General features: G+C 45.5%; 1 protein-coding gene across 1 annotated transcript in view; it reads left to right on the forward strand.

Annotated features, from left to right (window-relative positions):
* Window positions 1–208: 208 nt before the first annotated feature.
* LOC139541423 (myosin light chain kinase family member 4-like) overlaps window positions 209–27,958 on the forward strand; it is a 94,195-nt gene continuing 66,445 nt past the window's right edge. Inside the window, exon 1 of the mRNA XM_071346068.1 lies at window positions 209–573. Coding sequence (XP_071202169.1) covers window positions 509–573 — 65 coding nt within the window. The 5' untranslated portion in view covers window positions 209–508. The remainder of the gene's footprint in view (window positions 574–27,958) is intronic.

The following is a 27,958-nucleotide window of genomic DNA, read 5'->3' on the forward strand; positions in this document are numbered from 1 at the left end:
CTCCCCTACCCCTCATGCCCCCTCCCTCCCTTTCCCCACCTCCTGATTCTGTAACCCCAATATCCCCCTCCCAGGACCTGCCCTTCATGCCCCCTCCCTTCTTTGTACCCCTCCCTTCCTTCTCTATACCAACACCTGCCCCTCTCCTCCTCCTTCTCCCTCCCATTATATTCCCCCTCCTCTTCCTACCTCCTAGCCCCTCATCCAGTTATACCCCTCCTTGTCCTCCTCCTCCTCACCCCCGCCATACTATAGACTGATGTCCTTCAGGGCCCCACTACAGAGCAGAGTGACTCTTACTCCAGCCCTGTACACTGAGCTATCTCACTGTATACACAGAGGGGAGAGAAGTGGACATCTATAACCTTGTCTGTTCCCCCAGAGCTCACCTGAACACAGAGGTATACACTATAGTGTGACTCTTACCTAGACATCACCACGACTACCACTCACGAAAGGAGAGAGGGACAGGTAAACAGACGGCTGGAGGAAAAAAGGGACCACATCGATGAGAGATATGGGTGGGAAGGAGAAGAAGACTGTAGGCATTACCAATGTGCCAAAATACCAGGGGTGAGTGTCACTATATCCAGTTTGCTTTAACAAATGGACTCAAATGAGACGTGGAGATTTCATTGTCTTGAAATGTACAGCTGTGAAAAAAGTGGAAAAAGAAGACTTTTGATAATGCAAAACAATAATGAAAACAATCAGACCTTTTGATACATTTGCATTCTGGTATGAAATTAGATCAGAGCAAATTACAGTAGTTTTAACATCTTGATAGCCTTTGCTGTAGGTCTCTCTCTGTTATTCTACAGAGGTTCCGTGCAATCTCATGCGTGCACAATAACCATGCTGTGAATGTTAGCACCTCTTTCCCTTTGGTGTTGGTTGCATCCCATGCAAGGTGATGGCTAACAAGAAACACTGCACAAGAACACTCACAGTTTAGCTATCATACATTTAATGGTGCCCCATGAAACATTTCACAGATATTTTTTAAACTATTGGCATACAGGATAGCCCTTAGTGAAGGTTAACATGCAAATAAAAACATTATTTGCATGCATGTGAAGTCATTATATTGTTAACATTTTAACTCGAAAATGAGTACCACCAGAAAATCATGAAGGCTCTTCTTTTTGTCATACTGTGTACACTGAAGGTAGCCAGCAAGCCACTCTGACAGGAAACAAACTTCAGAACTTCATAGGGTGATTTTTTTTTCTCTATCACAAGGAATGTATTATTTCACCTATCCCTTGTTGTCTATATCAAGACTATATTGGGTATTAGCATATACACATTTTAGAAAATCAAAACAAATTCAATGAATATTTGATGCAAATCAGAATTATTTACCTGACAGTATTGAATCGTTATTGAATGGAACCTTTCATATTCAATAATACTAGATGCTGTATAAGCTACTTCTCAACCTCACTTTTTCACTTTATCAATGTAATTACTTGTGCTGCAAATAATGAATGAGCAAATGAGTGGAATAACAACACTTACAACGCAGACTGTACAACAACAACAACACGTACAGCTGCTACAGTTTACATGTCTACACAGAGAGATACATATGCAGAGGTTTACAGCAGGGAGATGTGAGATGTGACTTTCCACCGTGATTATTTTTGGTAATGCTGAAATGGGTCCATCTCGTGCGTACTAAAAGAAGAACTCTGTCTGCTTTGTTTTCTGCTGTTGAACGGAAAAGTACATTGGGTGGGACTAGGAGAGGGGTACAGTTACACTCTTCTGCAAGGTTGCTTGGCTGTCACCGGTGTGAAGGATGGGGAAAGAGTTTGTGTGTGTGTGTGTGTGTGTGTGTGTGTGTGTGTGTGTGTGTGTGTGTGTGGGTGGGAGAGAGAGACAGGCTGCTAAGAAGGATAGATTCATGGCCTACATAAAATATTCATAAAAATAATTGCACACAGTCACACACACACACACCCCCACACCCACACACCCCCCACACCCACACCCACACTGTAAGCCTACAGAGCTGGGGTTGGGTTCTGGAGGATTTGGTTGTTGTAATCGTATACACCCCCAGTCCAGACCTTCAGTAAGAGTAATGGCGATGATACTGTGATACTTTGACCATGGCGAACTCGGCTTTAGACACGATCAAAGCAGCGACGTGTGTGTGTGTGTGTGTGTGTGTGTGTGGAGGAATGTTGTTGGCTTGGATGGAGAAAATAATCCTGTTGATGGCTCATATTATATTCTCTTTAATTACAATTAACTTAACATTAATTTGTTAGGTGGACTCTGTCATAGTGTCAGTTAGAGAGAGAGTGTCACACAATCACACATCTCCTCTTAGAGGACCTATAGTAATTAAAGAGAGGGAACAAACACCGTCTACTTGACCTCAATGGGGATCTTTCTGGCAAACTTGTTGGTGTTTGGAGAGTGTGGTCAATTAGTCCCAGGGTAGTTGGAGATCTACGTGTTGATCTCCGGTTAAAAGCCTTGGAGCTTTCAGTCAGAGCTCCACATCTCTCTGGGCCAAAACTGGCTTCAAATACTATTTGAAATCATTTGCAATACTTTATATGTGGTTGATTGAGCTTGCCTGTTGCAATGGAACCAATATAAAAGTCCTAAAAGTGCAACCCCCATCCAGCTGGCACTCAAAACAGGCTAAGGCAAACCCCTTTAAAGTTTTTGAAAGATTTCAAATACTATTTGAAACTAGGTCTCTCTGGGCTGCCAGTCAGAAAGGAGCTTTCCTAAAGCTTGACCATGAGAGGTGGTTGCCATGCAACTTAACATTGACTACAAAAACAACAACACTCAGACTGAGACTGCGTCAAAGTTTGCACCCTATTCCCTATATAGTGCACTACTTTTGACCATGACCCATAGGGTACACACACACACACACACACACAACCAGCCTCTCTAGCCTGAAGTTATGTGTATGTCACTGGCTATGTTTATGTTTGTCTGTATCCCACTAGTATGTATCTGTATGTCCTTTCATGGTCATGCCAACTGGACTGGGTCAGTGACGTACAGACATGACCCATTCTCTCACTCCTTCATCCTGAATGACCTCAGAGCCTGGTTTAGTTGAGAGATTGTTTCCATGTAGAACAGGGGTTTCAAACTCATTGTCTAGCTTTCATTTGGGTGATTATTAGCGAGCTGGACATAGTCAAGAAACAGTATGAATACAGGTCCATTATCTTTTCTACACAGTTTTGATTTGGTTTGAGTTATTTTAAAGTACACTAGATAAACAAAAGTATCTGGACACCCCTTCAAATTAATGGATTCGGCTATTTCAGCCACACTATTGCTGACAGGTGTATAATGTGAGGCTGCGTGATGAATCACGCTTCACAATCGGGCAGTTTGACAGACAAATCTGGGTTTGGCGGATGCCAGGAGAAAGCTATCCGCCCCAATGCATAGTAAAGTAATGTTTGGTGGAGTAGGAGTAGTGGTCTGGGGCTGTGTTTCATGGTTCGGCCCCTTAGTTCCAGTGAAGGGAAATCTTAACTGTACAGCATACAATGAGATTCTAGATGATACTGTGCTTCCAACTTTGTGGCAACAGTTAAGGAAATATTTTCTCCTGGATTTATTTGCACTTGCCATAACAAAGGGGTCGAATACTTATTGACTAAAGACATTTCAGCGTTTCATTCATTTAATTAATTTCAACATGTTTCTGAAAACATAATTACACTTTGACATTATGGGGTATTGTGTGTAGGTCAGTAACCCAAAAATCTAAATTAATCAATTTTAAATTCAGGCTGTAACACAACAAAATGTGGAAAAAGTCAAGGGGTGTGAATACTTTCTGAAGGCCCTGTAGCTAGTGACGTCAGCCTCGCGTGCTTGCTGATCAACACATGCGCACACACAAACACACACATGCACAAACAAACAAACAAATGCACGCATGCACACATGCACACATCCACACACACAGTTATAGAGATCCACACACCATGGGGTCCTTTGACAGAGCCACGCTACTTAAGCTTTGGGAAAGGCGTACCGCTAGCGCCCGGCCTCGACAACATCCGGTGAAATTGCAGAGTGCGAAATTCAAACACACAAAATTCGTAATATTAAACATTCATGAAAATACAAGTGTTATACATCGATTAAAAGCTTAACTTCTTGTTAATCCAGCCGCTTTGTCAAATTTCAAAAAGGCTTTACGGCGAAAGCATACCATGCAATTATCTGAGGACAGCGCCCCACGTGCAAAAGCATTAAAAACATTTTCCAACCAAGCAGATGCATCACGAAAGTCAGAAATAGCGGTAAAGTAAATCACTTATCTTTGAAGATCTTCCTCTGTTTGCAATCCAAAGGGTCCCAGCTACATCACAAATGGTCGATTTGTTCGATAAAGTCCTTCTTCATATCCCAAAAAAGTCAGTTTAGTTGGCTCGCTTCATTCAATAATCCACCGGTTTCCCCTCGTTCAAAATGCATACAAAATGAATCCCAAACGTTACCAATAAACTTGGTCCAAACAAGTCAAACAACGTTTCTAATCAATCTTCAGGTACCCTAATATGTAAACAAACAATAACATTTAAGACGGGGAATAGTATATTCATTACCGGAGATAAATAACCAAGTGCGCGCCCTCACTGGAGCGCGCCAAACATTTTCCAGCCAAGCAGATGCATCACGAAAGTCAGAAATAGCGATAAAATAAATAATTTACCTTTGCAGATCTTCCTCTGTTTGCAATCCAAAGGGTCCCAGCTACATCACAAATGGTCATTTTGTTCGATAAAGTCCTTTATATCACAAAAAGGTCAGTTTAGTTGGCGCGCTTGACTCAGTAATCCACTGGTTTCCCTCGTTCAAATTGCATACAAATGAATCCCGTAAATTACCAATAAACTTCTTCCAAACAAGTCAAACAACGTTCCTAATCAATCCTCAGGTATCCTATAATGTAAATAAGCGCTAAAATTTAAGACGGAGAATAGTATATTCATTACCTGAGGTAAATAACGAAGTGCGCTCCCTCACCGGAACGCGCTACAAACACTACAGCCAAAATGGGAGCCACTTACAAAAACTACAAACTCTAGCTCATTTAAAAAAAAACAAGCCTGAAACTCTTTCTAAAGACTGTTGACATCTAGTGGAAGCCCTAGGAACTGCAATCTGGGAGGTATTCCTTTTATATTCCCATTGCCAGCCATTGTAATCAGTGGTGAGCTGGGAAAAAAACAATTCTGGATGGATTGTCCTCGGGTTTTTGCCTGCTATATTAGTTCTGTTATACTCACATTCATTATTTTAACAGTTTTGGAAACTTTAGTGTTTTCTATCCAATACTACCAATTATATGCATACCCTAGCTTCTGGGCCTGAGTAACAGGCAGTTTACTTTCTGCACCTCATTCATCCAAACTTCCGAATACTGCCCCCTATCCCGAAGAAGTTTTAACGTTAAGTAATTGAGAATAATTGTGGATTTTTATGGAGACAGGGAATGTGAACGACTCAGTTCTACTCACACGCAAATTGTGGACTAAACAGAAAAAAGTTATTTAATAGAATTTATTAGATTATGTAATTTGCTAAGTGAGATTGTGATCCTGGAGGTTGGGTTTCTTTTCCACTGATGCCTCACAAAGAACATGATGTCTTGTTTGTTTCCTACAGGGTGGAGAGACAGTGGGAGGTGTTTTCAATAAGATTAGAGGGTATGATTGCCCATCTCAAGGACTCAATCGATTGAGAATAATGTTATTTTAAGGTCCCTAGTTGTTGTTTGGAGCAGTCAAGTCCCCAAGTCATGCTATAAATAAGAATTTGTTCTTAACTGACTTGCCTAGTTAAATAATGGCAACCAACACAACAGAGGTATTGCTTATGTTTGGCATGGCAACCAACACAAGAGAAATTGATTATGTTTAGCATGGCAACCAACACAACAGAGGAATTGCTTATGTTTGGCATGGCAACCAACACAACAGAGAAATTGATTACGTTTAGCATGGCAACCAACACAACAGAGGAATTGATTATGTTTGGCATGGCAAACAACACAACAGAGGAATTGATTATGTTTGGCATGGCAACCAACACAACAGAGGAATTGATTATGTTTAGCATGGCAACCAACACAGAGGAATTGATTATGTTTGGCATGGCAACCAACACGACAGAGGAATTGGCTATGTTTGGCATGGCAACCAACATGACAGAGGAATTGGCTATGTTTGGCATGACAACCAACATGACAGAGGAATTGGCTATGTTTGGCATGGCAACCAACACGACAGAGGAATTGGCTATGTTTGGCATGGCAACCAACCTGACAGAGGAATTGGCTATGTTTGGCATGACAACCAACATGACAGAGGAATTGGCTATGTTTGGCATGGCAACCAACACGACAGAGGAATTGGCTATGTTTGGCATGACAACCAACATGACAGAGGAATTGGCTATGTTTGGCATGACAACCAACATGACAGAGGAATTGGCTATGTTTGGCATGGCAACCAACATGACAGAGGAATTGCTATGTTTGGCATGACAACCAACATGACAGAGGAATTGGCTATGTTTGGCATGGCAACCAACATGACAGAGGATTTGGCTATGTTTGGCATGGCAACCAACATGACAGAGGAATTGGCTATGTTTGGCATGACAACCAACACGACAGAGGAATTGGCTATGTTTGGCATGACAACCAACATGACAGAGGAATTGGCTATGTTTGGCATGGCAACCAACATGACAGAGGAATTGGCTATGTTTGGCATGGCAACCAACATGACAGAGGAATTGGCTATGTTTGGCATGACAACCAACACGACAGAGGAATTGGCTATGTTTGGCATGGCAACCAACATGACAGAGGAATTGGCTATGTTTGGCATGACAACCAACATGACAGAGGAATTGGCTAAAGCACAAACAGATCTGCAACTAAGCTAAACAACCTCAACGACTGGTGACATTTTATGTCCTAGCTAGCCTTGTCATGGACTGTTCACTCTGGGGAAATGCTGTGTCTCTATGCTGGATCCCACACCTGTTTCCCTCCTCTTTGTCTTAACCCGCCCTGTCAGTCTCTTACCCCCTGTCAGCCATTCCAGTCCCTGGTCCCCGGTCCCCAAATGCAATTTAAGAATAAGTCCCAAATGGTCCCAAATGGTACCCCGACTATTCCCTATAGTGCAGAAGTTTTGACCAGGGCCCATAGGGTGCCATTTTGGACTCAGACTAAGTATTAAAAGCTTGGCTATTTCCAGGCCAGATCAACTACTCTTGTGCTACACATCGCAATAACAACCTGCAGTACTGTATGCTACTTTCCTGATCATTAAATTCCACTTGTTAGCATTATAATCCTAATCACCATTTATTATGAGTATCACAATCCACACCTGAAACCCCCTGAAGACTTCTTCCAGTATAAAAAGATGGAAGGGATATCTGATGCCGCGGGCTTGCATTGCGATATGTTTTGACGGACATGTTTGCTCTCATCACTGTACTCCTGTAGCACACTCGGCATTTCAGATACGAAGGTTAAGCTTTGCACAGAGCTTCATATCACCCTTCACACTATCTGTCTGTCTGTCGCTCCCTCTCTCTCTTTCTCCCTCTCTCTCTCTCCCCCTTTCTCTCTCTCTGGCTCTCTCTCTCTCTGGCTCTCTCTCTCTCCCCCTTTCTCTCTCCCTCCCTCTCGCTCCCTATCTCGTTCTCTCCCTCTCGCTCGCTCGCCCTCTTTCGCAGGCGCGCATGCACCATGCACACACGCATGCACGCACACACATGCTCACACACACACATAGAGACACACACTTGAATGCACATACTCATGGACGTACAGAAATACACACCCTGTGTCTCTGTCTTTATGGTGTCTTTACGAGGTATGAGGCACACGCAGCTCTTCCTATCAGTTACATAGAGGGGATTATACAGTGGAAGACAGAGAGGACCTCTCCTGCTATCTGTGTTACAGACAGGGATAAGTAAAGGGCAGATTAGGAAAACACACACACAAACTGATGCATAGCTGAAGCACACACATGAAGCATGCACGCACACGCACACACATCATGAAACACAAACTACAGCATTGTCACACACTTTTCTGTCCTAAACACCAATCCTATCTTCAGCACGTTGTTACTATCCCACAATCTACCAGACTACTGTACACCACTCTACCAGACTACTGTACACCACTCTACCAGACTATTGTACAACACTCTACCAGACTACTGTACACCACTCTACCAGACTACTGTACACCACTCTACCAGACTACTTTACACCACTCTACCAGACTACTGTACACCACTCTACCAGACTACTGTACACCACTCTACCAGACTACTGTACACCACTCTACTGTACACCACTCTACCAGACTACTGTACCCCACTCTACCAGACTACTGTACACCACACTACCAGACTACTGTACACCACTCTACCAGACTACTGTACCCCACTCTACCAGACTACTTTACACCACACTACTGTACACCACTCTACCAGACTACTGTACACCACTCTACCAGACTACTTCACACCACACTACCAGACTACTGTACAACACTCTACCAGACTACAGTACCCCACTCTACCAGACTACTGTACACCACTCTACCAGACTACTGTACCCCACTCTACCAGACTACTGTACCCCACTCTACCAGACTACTGTACCCCACTCTACCAGACTACTGTACCCCACTCTACCAGACTACTGTACCCCACTCTACCAGACTACTGTACCCCACTCTACCAGACTACTGTACCCCACTCTACCAGACTACTGTACCCCACTCTACCAGACTACTGTACCCCACTCTACCAGACTACTGTACCCCACTCTACCAGACTACTGTACCCCACTCTACCAGACTACTGTACCCCACTCTACCAGACTACTGTACCCCACTCTACCAGACTACTGTACCCCACTCTACCAGACTACTGTACACCACTCGTACCCAGACTACTGTACACCACTCTACCAGACTACTGTACACCACTCTACCAGACTACTGTACACCACTCTACCAGACTACTGTACACCACTCTACCAGACTACTGTACACCACTCTACCAGACTACTGTACACCACTCTACCAGACTACTGTACACCACTCTACCAGACTACTGTACACCACTCCACCAGACTACTGTACACCACTCCACCAGACTACTGTACACCACTCCACCAGACTACTGTACACCACTCCACCAGACTACTGTACACCACTCCACCAGACTACTGTACACCACTCCACCAGACTACTGTACACCACTCCACCAGACTACTGTACACCACTCTACCAGACTATTGTACAACACTCTACCAGACTACTGTACAACACTCTACCAGACTACTGTACAACACTCTACCAGACTACTGTACAACACTCTACCAGACTACTCTGCAACACTCTACCAGACTACTGTACACCACTCCACCAGACTATTGTACACCACTCCACCAGACTACTGTACCCCACTCCACCAGACTACTGTACCCCACTCTACCAGACTACTGTACACCACTCTACTGTACACCACTCTACCAGACTACTGTACCCCACTCTACCAGACTACTTTACACCACACTACCAGACTACTGTACACCACTCTACCAGACTACTGTACCCCACTCTACCAGACTACTGTACACCACTCTACCAGACTACTGTACACCACTCTACCAGACTACTGTACACCACTCTACCAGACTATTGTACAACACTCTACCAGACTACTGTACCCCACTCCACCATACTACTGTACACCACTACCAGACTATTGTACAACACTCTACCAGACTACTGTACACCACTCTACCAGACTACTGTACACCACTCTACCAGACTACTGTACACCACTCAACCAGACTACTCTGCAACACTCTACCAGACTACTGTACCCCACTCCACCAGACTACTGTACACCACTCTACCAGACTATTGTACACCACTCTACCAGACTATTGTACACCACTCTACCAGACTACTGTACAACACTCTACCAGACTACTGTACAACACTCTACCAGACTACTGTACAACACTCTACCAGACTACTCTGCAACACTCTACCAGACTACTGTACACCACTCTACCAGACTACTCTGCAACTCTCAACCAGACTACTGTACACCACTCTACCATACTACTCTGCAACACTCTACCAGACTACTGTACAACACTCTACCAGACTACTGTACAACACTCTACCAGACTACTCTGCAACACTCAACCAGACTACTGTACACCACTCTACCAGACTACTCTGCAACACTCTGCCAGACTACTGTACACCACTCTACCAGACTACTGTACACCACTCTACCAGACTACTGTACACCACTCTACCAGACTACTGTACACCACTCTACCAGACTACTCTGCAACACTCTACCAGACTACTGTACAACACTCTACCAGACTACTCTGCAACACTCAACCAGACTACTGTACACCACTCAACCAGACTACTGTACACCACTCAACCAGACTACTCTGCAACACTCTGTCCTAAACACCAATCCTATCTTCAGCACGTTGTTACTATCCCACAATCTACCAGACTACTGTACACCAGACTACTGTACACCACTCTACCAGACTACTGTACACCACTCTACCAGACTACTCTGCAACACTCTGCCAGACTACTGTACACCACTCTACCAGACTACTGTACAACACTCTACCAGACTACTCTGCAACACTCTACCAGACTACTGTACAACACTCTACCAGACTACTCTGCAACACTCTACCAGACTACTCTACACCACTCTACCAGACTACTCTACAACACTCTACCAGACTACTCTACAACACTCTACCAGACTACTTTACACCACTCAACCAGACTACTGTACAACACTCTACCAGACTACTCTGCAACACTCTACCAGACTACTGTACAACACTCTACCAGACTACTCTGCAACACTCAACCAGACTACTGTACACCACTCAACCAGACTACTGTACACCACTCTACCAGACTACTCTGCAACACTCTGTCCTAAACACCAATCCTATCTTCAGCACGTTGTTACTATCCCACAATCTACCAGACTACTGTACACCACTCTACCAGACTACTGTACACCACTCTACCAGACTACTGTACACCACTCTACCAGGCTACTCTGCAACACTCAACCAGACTACTCTACACCACTCTACCAGACTACTGTACACCACTCTACCAGACTACTGTACACCACTCTACCAGACTACTGTACACCACTCTACCAGACTACTGTACACCACTCTACCAGACTACTGTACACCACTCTACCAGACTACTGTACACCACTCTACCAGACTACTGTACACCACTCTACCAGACTACTGTACACCACTCTACCAGACTACTGTACACCACTCTACCAGACTACTGTACACCACTCTACCAGACTACTGTACACCACTCTACCAGACTACTGTACACCACTCTACCAGACTACTGTACACCACTCAACCAGACTACTGTACACCACTCAACCAGACTACTGTACACCACTCAACCAGACTACTGTACACCACTCAACCAGACTACTGTACACCACTCAACCAGACTACTGTACACCACTCAACCAGACTACTGTACACCACTCTACCAGACTACTGTACACCACTCTACCAGACTACTGTACACCACTCTACCAGACTACTGTACAACACTCTACCAGACTACTGTACAACACTCTACCAGACTACTGTACAACACTCTACCAGACTACTGTACAACACTCTACCAGACTACTGTACAACACTCTACCAGACTACTGTACAACACTCTACCAGACTACTGTACAACACTCTACCAGACTACTGTACAACACTCTACCAGACTACTGTACAACACTCTACCAGACTGCTGTACCCCACTCTACCAGACTACTTTACACCACTCTACCAGACTACTGTACACCACTCTACTGTACACCACTATACCAGACTACTGTACCCCACTCTACCAGACTACTGTACAACACTCTACCAGACTGCTGTACCCCACTCTACCAGACTACTTTACACCACACTACCAGACTACTGTACACCACTCTACCAGACTACTGTACCCCACTCTACCAGACTACTTTACACCACACTACCGTACACCACTCTACTGTACACCAATCTACCAGACTACTGTACACCACTCTACCAGACTACCACACTACCAGACTATTGTACACCACTCTACCAGACTATTGTACACCACTCTACCAGACTATTGTACACCACTCTACCAGACTACTGTACAACACTCTACCAGACTACAGTACCCCACTCTACCAGACTACTGTACACCACACTACCAGACTACTGTACAACACTCTACCAGACTACTGTACACCACTCTACCAGACTACTGTACCCCACTCCACCAGACTACTGTACACCACTACCAGACTACTGTACACCACTCTACCAGACTACTGTACCCCACTCCACCAGACTACTGTACACCACTACCAGACTATTGTACACCACTCTACCAGACTACTGTACAACACTCTACCAGACTACTGTACAACACTCTACCAGACTACTGTACAGCACTCTACCAGACTACTGTACAACACTCTACCAGACTACTTTACACCACTCTACCAGACTACGTTACACCACTCTACCAGACTACTGTACACCACTCTACCAGACTACTGTACACCACTCCACCAGACTACTTTACACCACTCTACCAGACTACTTTACACCACTCTACCAGACTACTGTACACCACTCTACCAGACTACTGTACACCACTCCACCAGACTACTTTACACCACTCCACCAGACTACTTTACACCACTCCACCAGACTACTGTACACCACTCCACCAGACTACTGTATACCACTCCCAGACTACTGTACACCACTCTACCAGACTACTGTACACCACTCTACCAGACTACGGTACACCACTCTACCAGACTACGGTACACCACTCTACCAGACTACGGTACACCACTCTACCAGACTACGGTACACCACTCTACCAGACTACGGTACACCACTCTACCAGACTACGGTACACCACTCTACCAGACTACTGTACAACACTCTACCAGACTACTCTGCAACACTCTACCAGACTACTCTGCAACACTCTACCAGACTACTGTACAACACTTTACCAGACTACTGTACAACACTCTACCAGACTACTGTACAACACTCTACCAGACTACTGTACAACACTCTACCAGACTACTGTACAACACTCTACCAGACTACTGTACAACACTCTACCAGACTACTGTACAACACTCTACCAGACTACTGTACAGCACTCTACCAGACTACTTTACACCACTCCACCAGACTACTGTACACCACTCTACCAGACTACTTTACACCACTCTACCAGACTACTGTACAACACTCTACCAGACTACTGTACCCCACTCTACCAGACTACTGTACAACACTCTACCAGACTACTTTACACCACTCTACTGTACACCACTCTACCAGACTACTGTACACCACTCTACCAGACTACTTTACACCACTCTACCAGACTACTGTATACCACTACCAGACTACTGTACACCACTCTACCAGACTACTGTACACCACTCTACCAGACTACTGTACACCACTCTACCAGACTACTGTACACCACTCAACCAGTCTACGGTACACCACTCTACCAGACTACTGTACAACACTCTACCAGACTACTGTACAACACTCTACCAGACTACTCTGCAACACTCTACCAGACTACTGTACAACACTCTACCAGACTACTGTACAACACTCTACCAGACTACTGTACAACACTCTACCAGACTACTGTACAACACTCTACCAGACTACTGTACAGCACTCCACCAGACTACTGTACACCACTTTACCAGACTACTGTACCCCACTCTACCAGACTACTGTACCCCACTCTACCAGACTACTGTACCCCACTCTACCAGACTACTGTACCCCACTCTACCAGACTACTTTACACCACTCTACCAGACTACTTTACACCACTCTACCAGACTACTGTACCCCACTCTACCAGACTACTGTACAACACTCTACCAGACTACTTTACACCACTCTACCACTCTACTGTACACCACTCTACCAGACTACTGTACACCACTCTACCAGACTACTGTACACCACTCTACCAGACTACTTTACACCACTCTACCAGACTACTGTACACCACTCTACCAGACTACTGTACACCACTCTACCAGACTACTGTACACCACTCTACTGTACACCACTCTACCAGACTACTGTACACCACTCTACCAGACTACTTTACACCACTCTACCAGACTACTTTACACCACTCTACCAGACTATTTGACACCACTCTACCAGACTACTGTACAACACTCTACCAGACTACTGTACAACACTCTACCAGACTACTGTACAACACTCTACCAGACTACTGTACCCCACTCTACCAGACTACTGTACACCACTCTACCAGACTACTGTACACCACTCTACTGTACACCACTATACCAGACTACTGTACCCCACTCTACTTTACACCACACTACCAGACTACTGTACACCACACTACCAGACTACTGTACACCACTCTACCAGACTACTGTACCCCACTCTACCAGACTACTTTACACCACACTACCAGACTACTGTACACCACTCTACCAGACTACTGTACACCACTCTACCAGACTACTGTACACCACTCTACCAGACTACTGTACACCACTCTACCAGACTACTGTACACCACTCTACCAGACTACTGTACACCACTCTACCAGACTACTGTACACCACTCTACCAGACTACTGTACACCACTCTACCAGACTACTGTACACCACTCTACCAGACTACTGTACACCACTCTACCAGACTACTGTACACCACTCTACCAGACTACTGTACAACACTCTACCAGACTACTGTACAACACTCTACCAGACTACTCTGCAACACTCAACCAGACTACTGTACACCACTCAACCAGACTACTGTACACCACTCAACCAGACTACTGTACACCACTCAACCAGACTACTGTACACCACTCTACCAGACTACTCTGCAACACTCTGTCCTAAACACCAATCCTATCTTCAGCACGTTGTTACTATCCCACAATCTACCAGACTACTGTACACCACTCTACCAGACTACTGTACACCACTCTACCAGACTACTGTACACCACTCTACCAGACTACTTTACACCACTCTACCAGACTACTGTACAACACTCTACCAGACTACTGTACACCACTCTAACAGACTACTCTACAACACTCTACCAGACTACTTTACACCACTCAACCAGACTACTGTACACCACTCAACCAGACTACTGTACACCACTCAACCAGACAACTGTACACCACTCAACAAGACAACTGTACACCACTCAACAAGACAACTGTACACCACTCTACCAGACTACTGTACACCACTCTACCAGACTACTCTGCAACACTCTGTCCTAATCACCAATCCTATCTTCAGCACATTGTTACTATCCCACAATCTACCAGACTACTGTACACCACTCTACCAGACTACTGTACACCACTCTACCAGACTACTGTACAACACTCTACCAGACTACTGTACAACACTCTACCAGACTACTGTACACCACTCTACCAGACTACTGTACAACACTCTACCAGACTACTCTGCAACACTCTACCAGACTACTCTGTAACACTCTACCAGACTACTGTACACCACTCTACCAGACTACTCTACACCACTCTACCAGACTACTCTACACCACTCTACCAGACTACTCTACACCACTCTACCAGACTACTCTACACCACTCTACCAGACTACTCTACACCACTCTACCAGACTACTCTACAACACTCTACCAGACTACTCTACAACACTCAACCAGACTACTCTACAACACTCAACCAGACTACTGTACACCACTCAACCAGACTACTGTACACCACTCAACCAGACTACTGTACACCACTCAACCAGACTACTGTACACCACTCAACCAGACTACTGTACACCACTCTACCAAACTACTGTACACCACTCTACCAAACTACTGTACACCACTCTACCAAACTACTGTACACCACTCTACCAGACAACTGTACACCACTCTACCAGACAACTGTACACCACTCTACCAGACAACTGTACACCACTCTACCAGACAACTGTACACCACTCTACCAGACAACTGTACACCACTCTACCAGACTACTTTACACCACTCAACCAGACTACTCTGCAACACTCTGTCCTAAACACCAATCCTATCTTCAGCACGTTGTTACTATCCCACAATCTACCAGACTACTGTACACCACTCTACCAGACTACTGTACACCACTCTACCAGACTACTGTACACCACTCTACCAGACTACTTTACACCACTCTACCAGACTACTTTACACCACTCAACCAGACTACTGTACACCACTCAACCAGACTACTGTACACCACTCAACCAGACTACTGTACACCACTCAACCAGACTACTGTACACCACTCAACCAGACTACTGTACACCACTCTACCAGACTACTGTACACCACTCTACCAGACTACTGTACACCACTCTACCAGACTACTGTACACCACTCTACCAGACAACTGTACACCACTCTAACAGACTACTCTACAACACTCTACCAGACTACTTTACACCACTCAACCAGACTACTGTACAACACTCTACCAGACTACTGTACACCACTCTAACAGACTACTCTACAACACTCTACCAGACTACTTTACACCACTCAACCAGACTACTGTACACCACTCAACCAGACTACTGTACACCACTCAACCAGACTACTGTACACCACTCAACAAGACAACTGTACACCACTCTACCAGACTACTGTACACCACTCTACCAGACTACTCTGCAACACTCTGTCCTAATCACCAATCCTATCTTCAGCACATTGTTACTATCCCACAATCTACCAGACTACTGTACACCACTCTACCAGACTACTGTACACCACTCTACCAGACTACTGTACAACACTCTACCAGACTACTGTACACCACTCTACCAGACTACTGTACAACACTCTACCAGACTACTCTGCAACACTCTACCAGACTACTGTACACCACTCTACCAGACTACTCTACACCACTCTACCAGACTACTCTACACCACTCTACCAGACTACTCTACACCACTCTACCAGACTACTCTACACCACTCTACCAGACTACTCTACACCACTCTACCAGACTACTCTACACCACTCTACCAGACTACTCTACAACACTCAACCAGACTACTCTACACCACTCAACCAGACTACTGTACACCACTCAACCAGACTACTGTACACCACTCAACCAGACTACTGTACACCACTCAACCAGACTACTGTACACCACTCAACCAGACTACTGTACACCACTCTACCAAACTACTGTACACCACGCTACCAAACTACTGTACACCACTCTACCAGACAACTGTACACCACTCTACCAGACAACTGTACACCACTCTACCAGACAACTGTACACCACTCTACCAGACAACTGTACACCACTCTACCAGACAACTGTACACCACTCTACCAGACAACTGTACACCACTCTACCAGACTACTTTACACCACTCAACCAGACTACTCTGCAACACTCTGTCCTAAACACCAATCCTATCTTCAGCACGTTGTTACTATCCCATAATCTACCAGACTACTGTACACCACTCTACCAGACTACTGTACACCACTCTACCAGACTACTTTACACCACTCTACCAGACTACTTTACACCACTCAACCAGACTACTTTACACCACTCAACCAGACTACTGTACACCACTCAACCAGACTACTGGACACCACTCAACCAGACTACTGTACACCACTCAACCAGACTACTGTACACCACTCAACCAGACTACTGTACACCACTCAACCAGACTACTGTACACCACTCTACCAGACTACTGTACACCACTCTACCAGACTACTGTACACCACTCTACCAGACAACTGTACACCACTCTACCAGACAACTGTACACCACTCTACCAGACAACTGTACACCACTCTACCAGACAACTGTACACCACTCTACCAGACAACTGTACACCACTCTACCAGACAACTGTACACCACTCTACCAGACAACTGTACACCACTCTACCAGACAACTGTACACCACTCTACCAGACAACTGTACACCACTCTACCAGACTACTGTACACCACTCTACCAGACTACTCTGCAACACTCTACCAGACTACTGTACAACACTCAACCAGACTACTGTACCCCACTCAACCAGACTACTGTACCCCACTCTACCAGACTACTGTACCCCACTCTACCAGACTACTGTACCCCACTCTACCAGACTACTGTACCCCACTCTACCAGACTACTGTACACCACTCTACCAGACTACTGTACACCACTCTACCAGACTACTGTATACCACTACCAGACTACTGTATACCACTACCAGACTACTGTATACCACTACCAGACTACTGTACACCACTCTACCAGACTACTGTACACCACTCTACCAGACTACTGTACACCACTCTACCAGACTACTGTACACCACTCTACCAGACTACTGTACACCACTCTACCAGACTACTGTACACCACTCTACCAGACTACTGTACACCACTCTACCAGACTACTGTACACCACTCTACCAGACTACTGTACACCACTCTACCAGACTACTGTACACCACTCTACCAGACTACTGTACAACACTCTACCAGACTACTGTACACCACTCTACCAGACTACTGTACAACACTCTACCAGACTACTCTGCAACACTCTACCAGACTACTGTACACCACTCTACCAGACTACTCTACACCACTCTACCAGACTACTCTACACCACTCTACCAGACTACTCTACACCACTCTACCAGACTACTCTACACCACTCTACCAGACTACTCTACACCACTCTACCAGACTACTCTACACCACTCTACCAGACTACTCTACAACACTCAACCAGACTACTCTACACCACTCAACCAGACTACTGTACACCACTCAACCAGACTACTGTACACCACTCAACCAGACTACTGTACACCACTCAACCAGACTACTGTACACCACTCAACCAGACTACTGTACACCACTCTACCAAACTACTGTACACCACTCTACCAAACTACTGTACACCACTCTACCAGACAACTGTACACCACTCTACCAGACAACTGTACACCACTCTACCAGACAACTGTACACCACTCTACCAGACAACTGTACACCACTCTACCAGACAACTGTACACCACTCTACCAGACAACTGTACACCACTCTACCAGACTACTTTACACCACTCAACCAGACTACTCTGCAACACTCTGTCCTAAACACCAATCCTATCTTCAGCACGTTGTTACTATCCCATAATCTACCAGACTACTGTACACCACTCTACCAGACTACTGTACACCACTCTACCAGACTACTGTACACCACTCTACCAGACTACTTTACACCACTCAACCAGACTACTTTACACCACTCAACCAGACTACTGTACACCACTCAACCAGACTACTGTACACCACTCAACCAGACTACTGTACACCACTCAACCAGACTACTGTACACCACTCAACCAGACTACTGTACACCACTCAACCAGACTACTGTACACCACTCTACCAGACTACTGTACACCACTCTACCAGACTACTGTACACCACTCTACCAGACAACTGTACACCACTCTACCAGACAACTGTACACCACTCTACCAGACAACTGTACACCACTCTACCAGACAACTGTACACCACTCTACCAGACAACTGTACACCACTCTACCAGACAACTGTACACCACTCTACCAGACAACTGTACACCACTCTACCAGACAACTGTACACCACTCTACCAGACAACTGTACACCACTCTACCAGACAACTGTACACCACTCTACCAGACTACTGTACACCACTCTACCAGACTACTCTGCAACACTCTACCAGACTACTGTACAACACTCAACCAGACTACTGTACCCCACTCTACCAGACTACTGTACCCCACTCTACCAGACTACTGTACCCCACTCTACCAGACTACTGTACCCCACTCTACCAGACTACTGTACCCCACTCTACCAGACTACTGTACACCACTCTACCAGACTACTGTACACCACTCTACCAGACTACTGTATACCACTACCAGACTACTGTATACCACTACCAGACTACTGTATACCACTACCAGACTACTGTACACCACTCTACCAGACTACTGTACACCACTCTACCAGACTACTGTACACCACTCTACCAGACTACTGTACACCACTCTACCAGACTACTGTACACCACTCTACCAGACTACTGTACACCACTCTACCAGACTACTGTACACCACTCTACCAGACTACTGTACACCACTCTACCAGACTACTGTACACCACTCTACCAGACTACTGTACACCACTCTACCAGACTACTGTACACCACTCTACCAGACTACTGTACACCACTCTACCAGACTACTGTACACCACTCTACCAGACTACTGTACACCACTCAACCAGACTACTGTACACCACTCAACCAGACTACTGTACACCACTCAACCAGACTACTGTACACCACTCAACCAGACTACTGTACACCACTCAACCAGACTACTGTACACCACTCTACCAGACTACTTTACACCACTCTACCAGACTACTCTGCAACACTCTACCAGACTACTGTACAACAATCAATCTTTTACCAATGGAATGTTCCTTTTTCTGGTGATAGCCTGCCTGCCTTCCTTTAACCCCTAACCCCTCTGTCCATAACCTTTAACCCCTAACCCCTCTGTCCATAACCGTTGACTTCCCACCACTCTGTCTCTCTGATGCTCCAAAAATAACCCCATTTAAAGCGGGTGACCCTACACCCCCTGCCAGGAACACTGAGGTCCTAGATGTTCTCTGATGTCTGTTCTGGGCAGCCGTCGGCTCTGTAAATAAGGCATGCAAACGCTGCTATAAATTCTCCTTTAACCCCTAACCTCTCTGTCCATAGCCTTAAACCCCTAACCTCTCTGTCCACAGCATTTAACCCCTAACCCCTCTGTCCATAGCCTTTAACCCCTAACCCCTCTGTCCACAGCATTTAACCCCTAACCCCTCTGTCCACAGCATTTAACCCCTAACCCCTCTGTCCACAGCATTAAACCCCTAACCTCTCTGTCCATAGCCTTTAACCCCTAACCCCTCTGTCCACAGCATTTAACCCCTAACCCCTCTGTCCACAGCCTTAAACCCCTAACCTCTCTGTCCATAGCCTTAAACCCCTAACCCCTCTGTCCACAGCCTTAAACCCCTAACCCCTCTGTCCACAGCCTTTAACCCCTAACCCCTCTGTCCACAGCCTTTAACCCCTAACCCCTCTGTCCACAGCATTTAACCCCTAACCCCTCTGTCCATAGCCTTTAACCCCTAACCTCTCTGTCCATAGCCTTAAACCCCTAACCCCTCTGTCCATAGCCTTAAACCCCTAACCCCTCTGTCCACAGCATTTAACCCCTAACCCCTCTATCCACAGCATTTAACCCCTAACCCCTCTATCCACAGCATTTAACCCCTAACCCCTCTATCCACAGCATTTAACCCCTAACCCCTCTATCCACAGCATTTAACCCCTAACCCCTCTATCCACAGCATTTAACCCCTAACCCCTCTGTCCATAGCCTTTAACCCCTAACCCCTCTGTCCACAGCATTTAACCCCTAACCCCTCTGTCCATAGCCCTTAACCCCTAACCCGTCTGTCCATAGCCTTTAACCCCTAACCCCTCTGTCCATAGCCTTTAACCCCTAACCTCTCTGTCCATAGCCTTTTAACCCTAACCCCTCTGTCCATAGCATTTAACCCCTAACCCCTCTGTCCATAGCCTTTAACCCCTAACCCGTTGTCCATAGCCTTTAACCCCTAACCCGTTGTCCACAGCCTTTAACCCCTAACCCCTCTGTCCACAGCCTTTAACCCCTAACCCCTCTGTCCACAGCATTTAACCCCTAACCCCTCTGTCCATAGCCTTTAACACCTAACCCCTCTGTCTACAGCCTTTAACCCCTAACCCCTCTGTCCATAGCCTTTAACCCCTAACCCCTCTATCCATAGCCTTTAACCCCTAACCCCTCTATCCATAGCCTTTAACCCCTAACCCCTCTGTCCATAGCCTTTAACCCCTAACCCCTCTGTCCATAGGCTTTAACCCCTAACCCCTCGGTCCATAGCCTTTAACCCCTAACCCCTCGGTCCATAGCCTTAAACCCCTAACCCCTCTGTCCATAGCCTTTAACCCCTAACCCCTCTGTCCACAGCATTTAACCCCTAACCCCTCTGTCCATAGCCTTTTACCCCTAACCCCTCTGTCCATAGCCTTTTACCCCTAACCCCTCTGTCCATAGCATTTAACCCCTAACCCATCTGTCCATAGCCTTTAACCCCTAACCCCTCTATCCATAGCCTTTTACCCTTAACCCCTCTGTCCATAGCCTTTAACCCCTAACCCCTCTGTCCATAGCCTTTAACCCCTAACCCCTCTGTCCATAGCCTTTAACCCCTAACCCCTCTGTCCATAGCCTTTAACCCCTAACCCCTCTGTCCATAGCCTTTAACCCCTAACCCCTCTGTCCATAGCCTTTAACCCCTAACCCCTCTGTCCATAGCCTTTAACCCCTAACCCCTCTGTCCATAGCCTTTAACCCCTAACCCCTCTGTCCATAGCCTTTAACCCCTAACCCCTCTGTCCATAGCCTTTTACCCCTAACCCCTCTGTCCATAGCCTTTAACCCCTAACCCCTCTGTCCATAGCCTTTAACCCCTAACCCCTCTGTCCATAGCCTTTAACCCCTAACCCCTCTATCCATAGCCTTTTACCCCTAACCCCTCGGTCCATAGCCTTTAACCCCTAACCCCTCTGTCCATAGCCTTTAACCCCTAACCCCTCTGTCCACAGCATTTAACCCCTAACCCCTCTGTCCATAGCCTTTTACCCCTAACCCCTCTGTCCATAGCCTTTAACCCCTAACCCCTCTGTCCATAGCCTTTAACCCCTAACCCCTCTATCCATAGCCTTTTACCCCTAACCCCTCGGTCCATAGCCTTTAACCCCTAACCCCTCTGTCCATAGCCTTTAACCCCTAACCCCTCTGTCCACAGCATTTAACCCCTAACCCCTCTGTCCACAGCATTTAACCCCTAACCCATCTGTCCATAGCGTTTAACCCCTAACCCCTCTGTCCATAGCCTTTAACCCCTAACCCGTTGTCCACAGCCTTTAACCCCTAACCCCTCTGTCCATAGCCTTTAACCCCTAACCCGTTGTCCACAGCCTTTAACCCCTAACCCCTCTGTCCATAGCCTTTAACCCCTAAGTCTATAGCCTTTAACCCCTAACCCCTCTGTCCATAGCCTTTAACCCCTAACCCCTCTGTCCATAGCCTTTAACCCCTAACCCCTCTGTCCACAGCATTTAACCCCTAACCCCTCTGTCCACAGCATTTAACCCCTAACCCATCTGTCCATAGCGTTTAACCCCTAACCCCTCTGTCCATAGCCTTTAACCCCTAACCCGTTGTCCACAGCCTTTAACCCCTAACCCCTCTGTCCATAGCCTTTAACCCCTAACCCGTTGTCCACAGCCTTTAACCCCTAACCCCTCTGTCCATAGCCTTTAACCCCTAAGTCTATAGCCTTTAACCCCTAACCCCTCTGTCCATAGCCTTTAACCCCTAACCCCTCTGTACATAGTCTTTACCCTCCCACCCCTCTGCCCCTCTGATGCCCCAATAAGGCATGCAAATGCTGCTTTTAATATACTATTAAAAACAGCCCAAAAAAACAGACTGGTCAGGGTTGAACCCGGGTCAAGTGTCAAGAGTTTAGTCGTGTTAGAATTGTCCGTAGTCGAGTTACTAGGGAGGGACTGACTGTTTGTGGTGTGCTAGCAGAGTTTCCTGGTGTTTTGGGGTTTTCTTTAAAAGGAGTAGTAGAAATGGTTTATGCATAAATCTGGTATTGAGACTCGCTTGAGAAAGATGACTTGGATAGAAGCTTCAAGTTATGAGAGCTTGTTCTTCAGTGAGAGCTGTCACTGTCTTGACTGCTGGTATGTTGATGGTTTCCTCTCCAGCAGTGTCTCCCTAGTCATTTAGTTAAATCACAAACATTATCACCTTCTCGCAGGAATCCATTTCTTAATCATCAGAAACATTCTGACACCTCAATTCCACTTCCTCTCCATACCCTCCTCTAGTAACCCATTCTGGTAACCTATTCTAGTAACCCATTCTGGTAACCTATTCCGGTAACCTATTCTAGTAACCCATTCTGGTAACCTATTCTAGTAACCCATTCTGGTAACCTATTCTAGTAACCCATTCTGGTAACCTATTCTAGTAACCCATTCTGGTCACCTTTTTTAGTAACCCATTCTGGTCACCTATTCTAGTAACCCATTCTGGTCACCTATTCTAGTAACCCATTCTGGTCACCTATTCTAGTAACCCATTCTGGTAACCTATTCTAGAAACCCATTCTGGTAACCTTTTCTAGTAACCAATTCTGGTCACCTATTCTAGTAACTCATTCTGATGACCTTTTCTAGTAACTCATTCTGATGACCTTTTCTAGTAACCAATTCTGGTGACCTATTCTAGTAACTCATTCTGGTAACCTATTCTAGTAACTTATTCTGGTAACCTATTCTAGTAACCCATTCTGATAACCTTTTCTAGTAACCAATTCTGGTGACCTATTCTAGTAACTCATTCTGGTAACCTCTTCTAGTAACTCATTCTGGTAACCTATTCTAGTAACCCATTCTGGTAACCTATTCTAGTAACCCATTCTGGTGACCTATTCTAGTAACCCATTCTGGTGACCTATTCTAGTAACCCATTCTGGTGACCTATTCTAGTAACCCATTCTGGTGACCTATTCTAGTAACCCATTCTGGTAACCTATTCTAGTAACCCATTCTGGTGACCTTTTCTAGTAACCCATTCTGGTCACCTATTCTAGTAACTCATTCTGGTAACCTATTCTAGTAACCCATTCTGGTAACCTATTCTAGTAACCAATTCTGGTCACCTATTCTAGTAACCCATTCTGGTAACCTATTCTAGTAACCCATTCTGGTAACCTTTTCTAGTAACCAATTCTGGTGACCTATTCTAGTAACTCATTCCGGGGACTTATTATAGTAACCCATTCTGGTAACCTTTTCTAGTAAGCCATTCTGATAACCTATTCTAGTAACCCATTCAGGTGACCTATTCTAGTAACCCATTCCGGTAACCCATTCTAGTAACCTATTCTAGTAAGCCATTCTGATAACCTATTCTAGTAAGCCATTCTGATAACCTATTCTAGTAACCCATTCTGGTAACCTATTCTAGTAACCCATTCTGGTGACCTATTCTAGTAACCCATTCTGGTAACCTATTCTAGTAACCCATTCTGGTAGCCTATTCTAGTAACTCATTGTGGTGACCTATTCTAGTAACTCATTGTGGTAACCTATTCTAGTAACCCATTCTGGTAACCTATTCTAGTAACTCATTGTGGTGACCTATTCTAGTAACTCATTGTGGTGACCTATTCTAGTAACTCATTGTGGTAACCTATTCTAGTAACCCATTCTGGTAACCTATTCTAGTAACTCATTGTGGTGACCTATTCTAGTAACCCATTCTGGTAACCTATTCTAGTAACCCATTCTGGTAACCTATTCTAGTAACTCATTGTGGTGACCTATTCTAGTAACCCATTCTAGTAACCTATTCTGGTAACACTCCCACATATTCACGATAGACAGGTTGGTTGTTTAGCAAAAAAAACGGTGGTGCACAACTTTGGGGCAAAAGAGACAGGGTTGTAAACTATATTTCGTCTCCAAATGTTTATTGAAAACATAAATACATTTGCACAATGAGCACTTGTTGTCTCTCAAATACATCGTTACAGTTGGTTAGCTAGCTAGCGAATTTTAGCCATATTAGCATAGACTTGACATCAGTCAAAACACCTTAAAAAAAGTCATGGTATCAGGAACAAGATAAACTAGCTGAAACAAGCCACCTACGATTCCCCACACGGCAGCTTATTGTTGCTAACTATCTGATCATTCAGAATCATAACAACACAAAGCCTTTTGCCTCTGCGATGCACGTACCTTATTTTCATGATGTTGTCAGGCAACCCGTCTATAGAGACAAAGAGGTGATACTAAGAGATATGGACTTATCTCCATTGGGCTAAACATCTCCTAAATGATTCAAAGCTGAGGCTTTTGCGTTGAATCACCATGTATGTCAACGGGAGAGTTGTGCTCGTCTTTGGTGGCAAACTGTTCCCACTAACCATTGTCCAATGTTTCTAACATGATTTGGTTAAGTCTCTTAAGGCGTTTGTGTTTTAATATTTGTGTTCTGTAATGTAGACAGAAGTTGCTTTGGATTTACTTCCGGCGCCGAAAAGAGATGGCCGCCTCGCTTCGCGTTCCTTGGAAAATATGCAGTATTTTGTTTTTTTATGTGTTATTTCTTACATCGGTACCCCAGGTAATCTTAGGTTTCATTACATACAGTCGGGAGGAACTACTGAATATACGATTAACGTCAACTCATCATCGTTCCTACCAGGAATATGACTTTCCCGAAACGGATCCAGTGTTTTGCCTTCCACCCAATACAATGGATCTGATCCCAGCCGGCGACCCTGTGCGACGCCGTAAAAGGGGCAAACGAGGCGGTCTCGTGGTCAGGCTTCGGAGACGGGCACATCGCGCTCCACTCCCTAGCATACTACTCGCCAATGTCCAGTCTCTTGACAATAAGGTTGATGAAATCCGAGCACGGGTAGCATTCCAGAGAGACATCAGGGATTGCAACGTGCTCTGCTTCACGGAAACATGGCTAACTCAAGAGACGCTAACGGAGTCGGTGCAGCCAGCTGGTTTCTTCATGCATCGCGCCGACAGAAACAAACATCTTTCTGGTAAGAAGAGGGGCGGGGGGGGTATGCCTTATGATTAACGAGACGTGGTGTGATCATCATAACAACACACAGGAACTCAAGTCATTCTGTTCACCTGATCTAGAACTCCTCACAATCAAATGTCGACCGCATTATCTACCAAGGGAATTCTCTTCAATCATAATCACAGCCGTATATATTCCCCCCCAAGCAGACACATCGATGGCCCTGAACGAACTTTATCTGACTCTTTGTAAACTGGAAACCACACACCCTGAGGCTGCATTCATCGTAGCTGGGGATTTTAACAAGGCTAATCTAAAAACAAAACTCCCTAAATTCTATCAGCATATCGATTGTGCTACCAGGGCTGGAAAAACCCTAGACCATTGTTATACTAATTTCCGCGACGCATATAAGGCCCTCCCCCGCCCCCCTTTCGGAAAAGCTGACCACGACTCCATTTTGTTGATTCCAGCCTACAAACAGAAACTCAAACAGGCTCCCGCGCTCAGGTCTGTTCAACGCTGGTCCGACCAATCTGAATCCACGCTTCAAGACTGCTTCGATCACGCGGATTGGAATATGTTCCGCATCGCGTCCAACAACAATATTGACGAATATGCTGATTCGGTGAGCGAGTTCATTAGGAAGTGCATTGACGATGTCGTACCCACAGCAACGATTAAAACATTCCCAAACCAGAAACCGTGGATTGACGGCAGCATTCGCGTGAAACTGAAAGCGCGAACCACTGCTTTTAACCAGGGCAAGGTGACCGGAAGCATGACCGAATACAAACAGTGTAGCTATTCTCTCCGCAAGGCAATCAAACAGGCTAAGTCCCAGTACAGAGACAAAATCGAGTCGCAATTCAACAGCTCAGACACAAGAGGTATGTGGCAGGGTCTACAGTC

The sequence above is a fragment of the Salvelinus alpinus genome, chromosome 16, assembly GCF_045679555.1.
Source record: "Salvelinus alpinus chromosome 16, SLU_Salpinus.1, whole genome shotgun sequence".
NCBI lineage: Eukaryota > Metazoa > Chordata > Actinopteri > Salmoniformes > Salmonidae > Salvelinus > Salvelinus alpinus.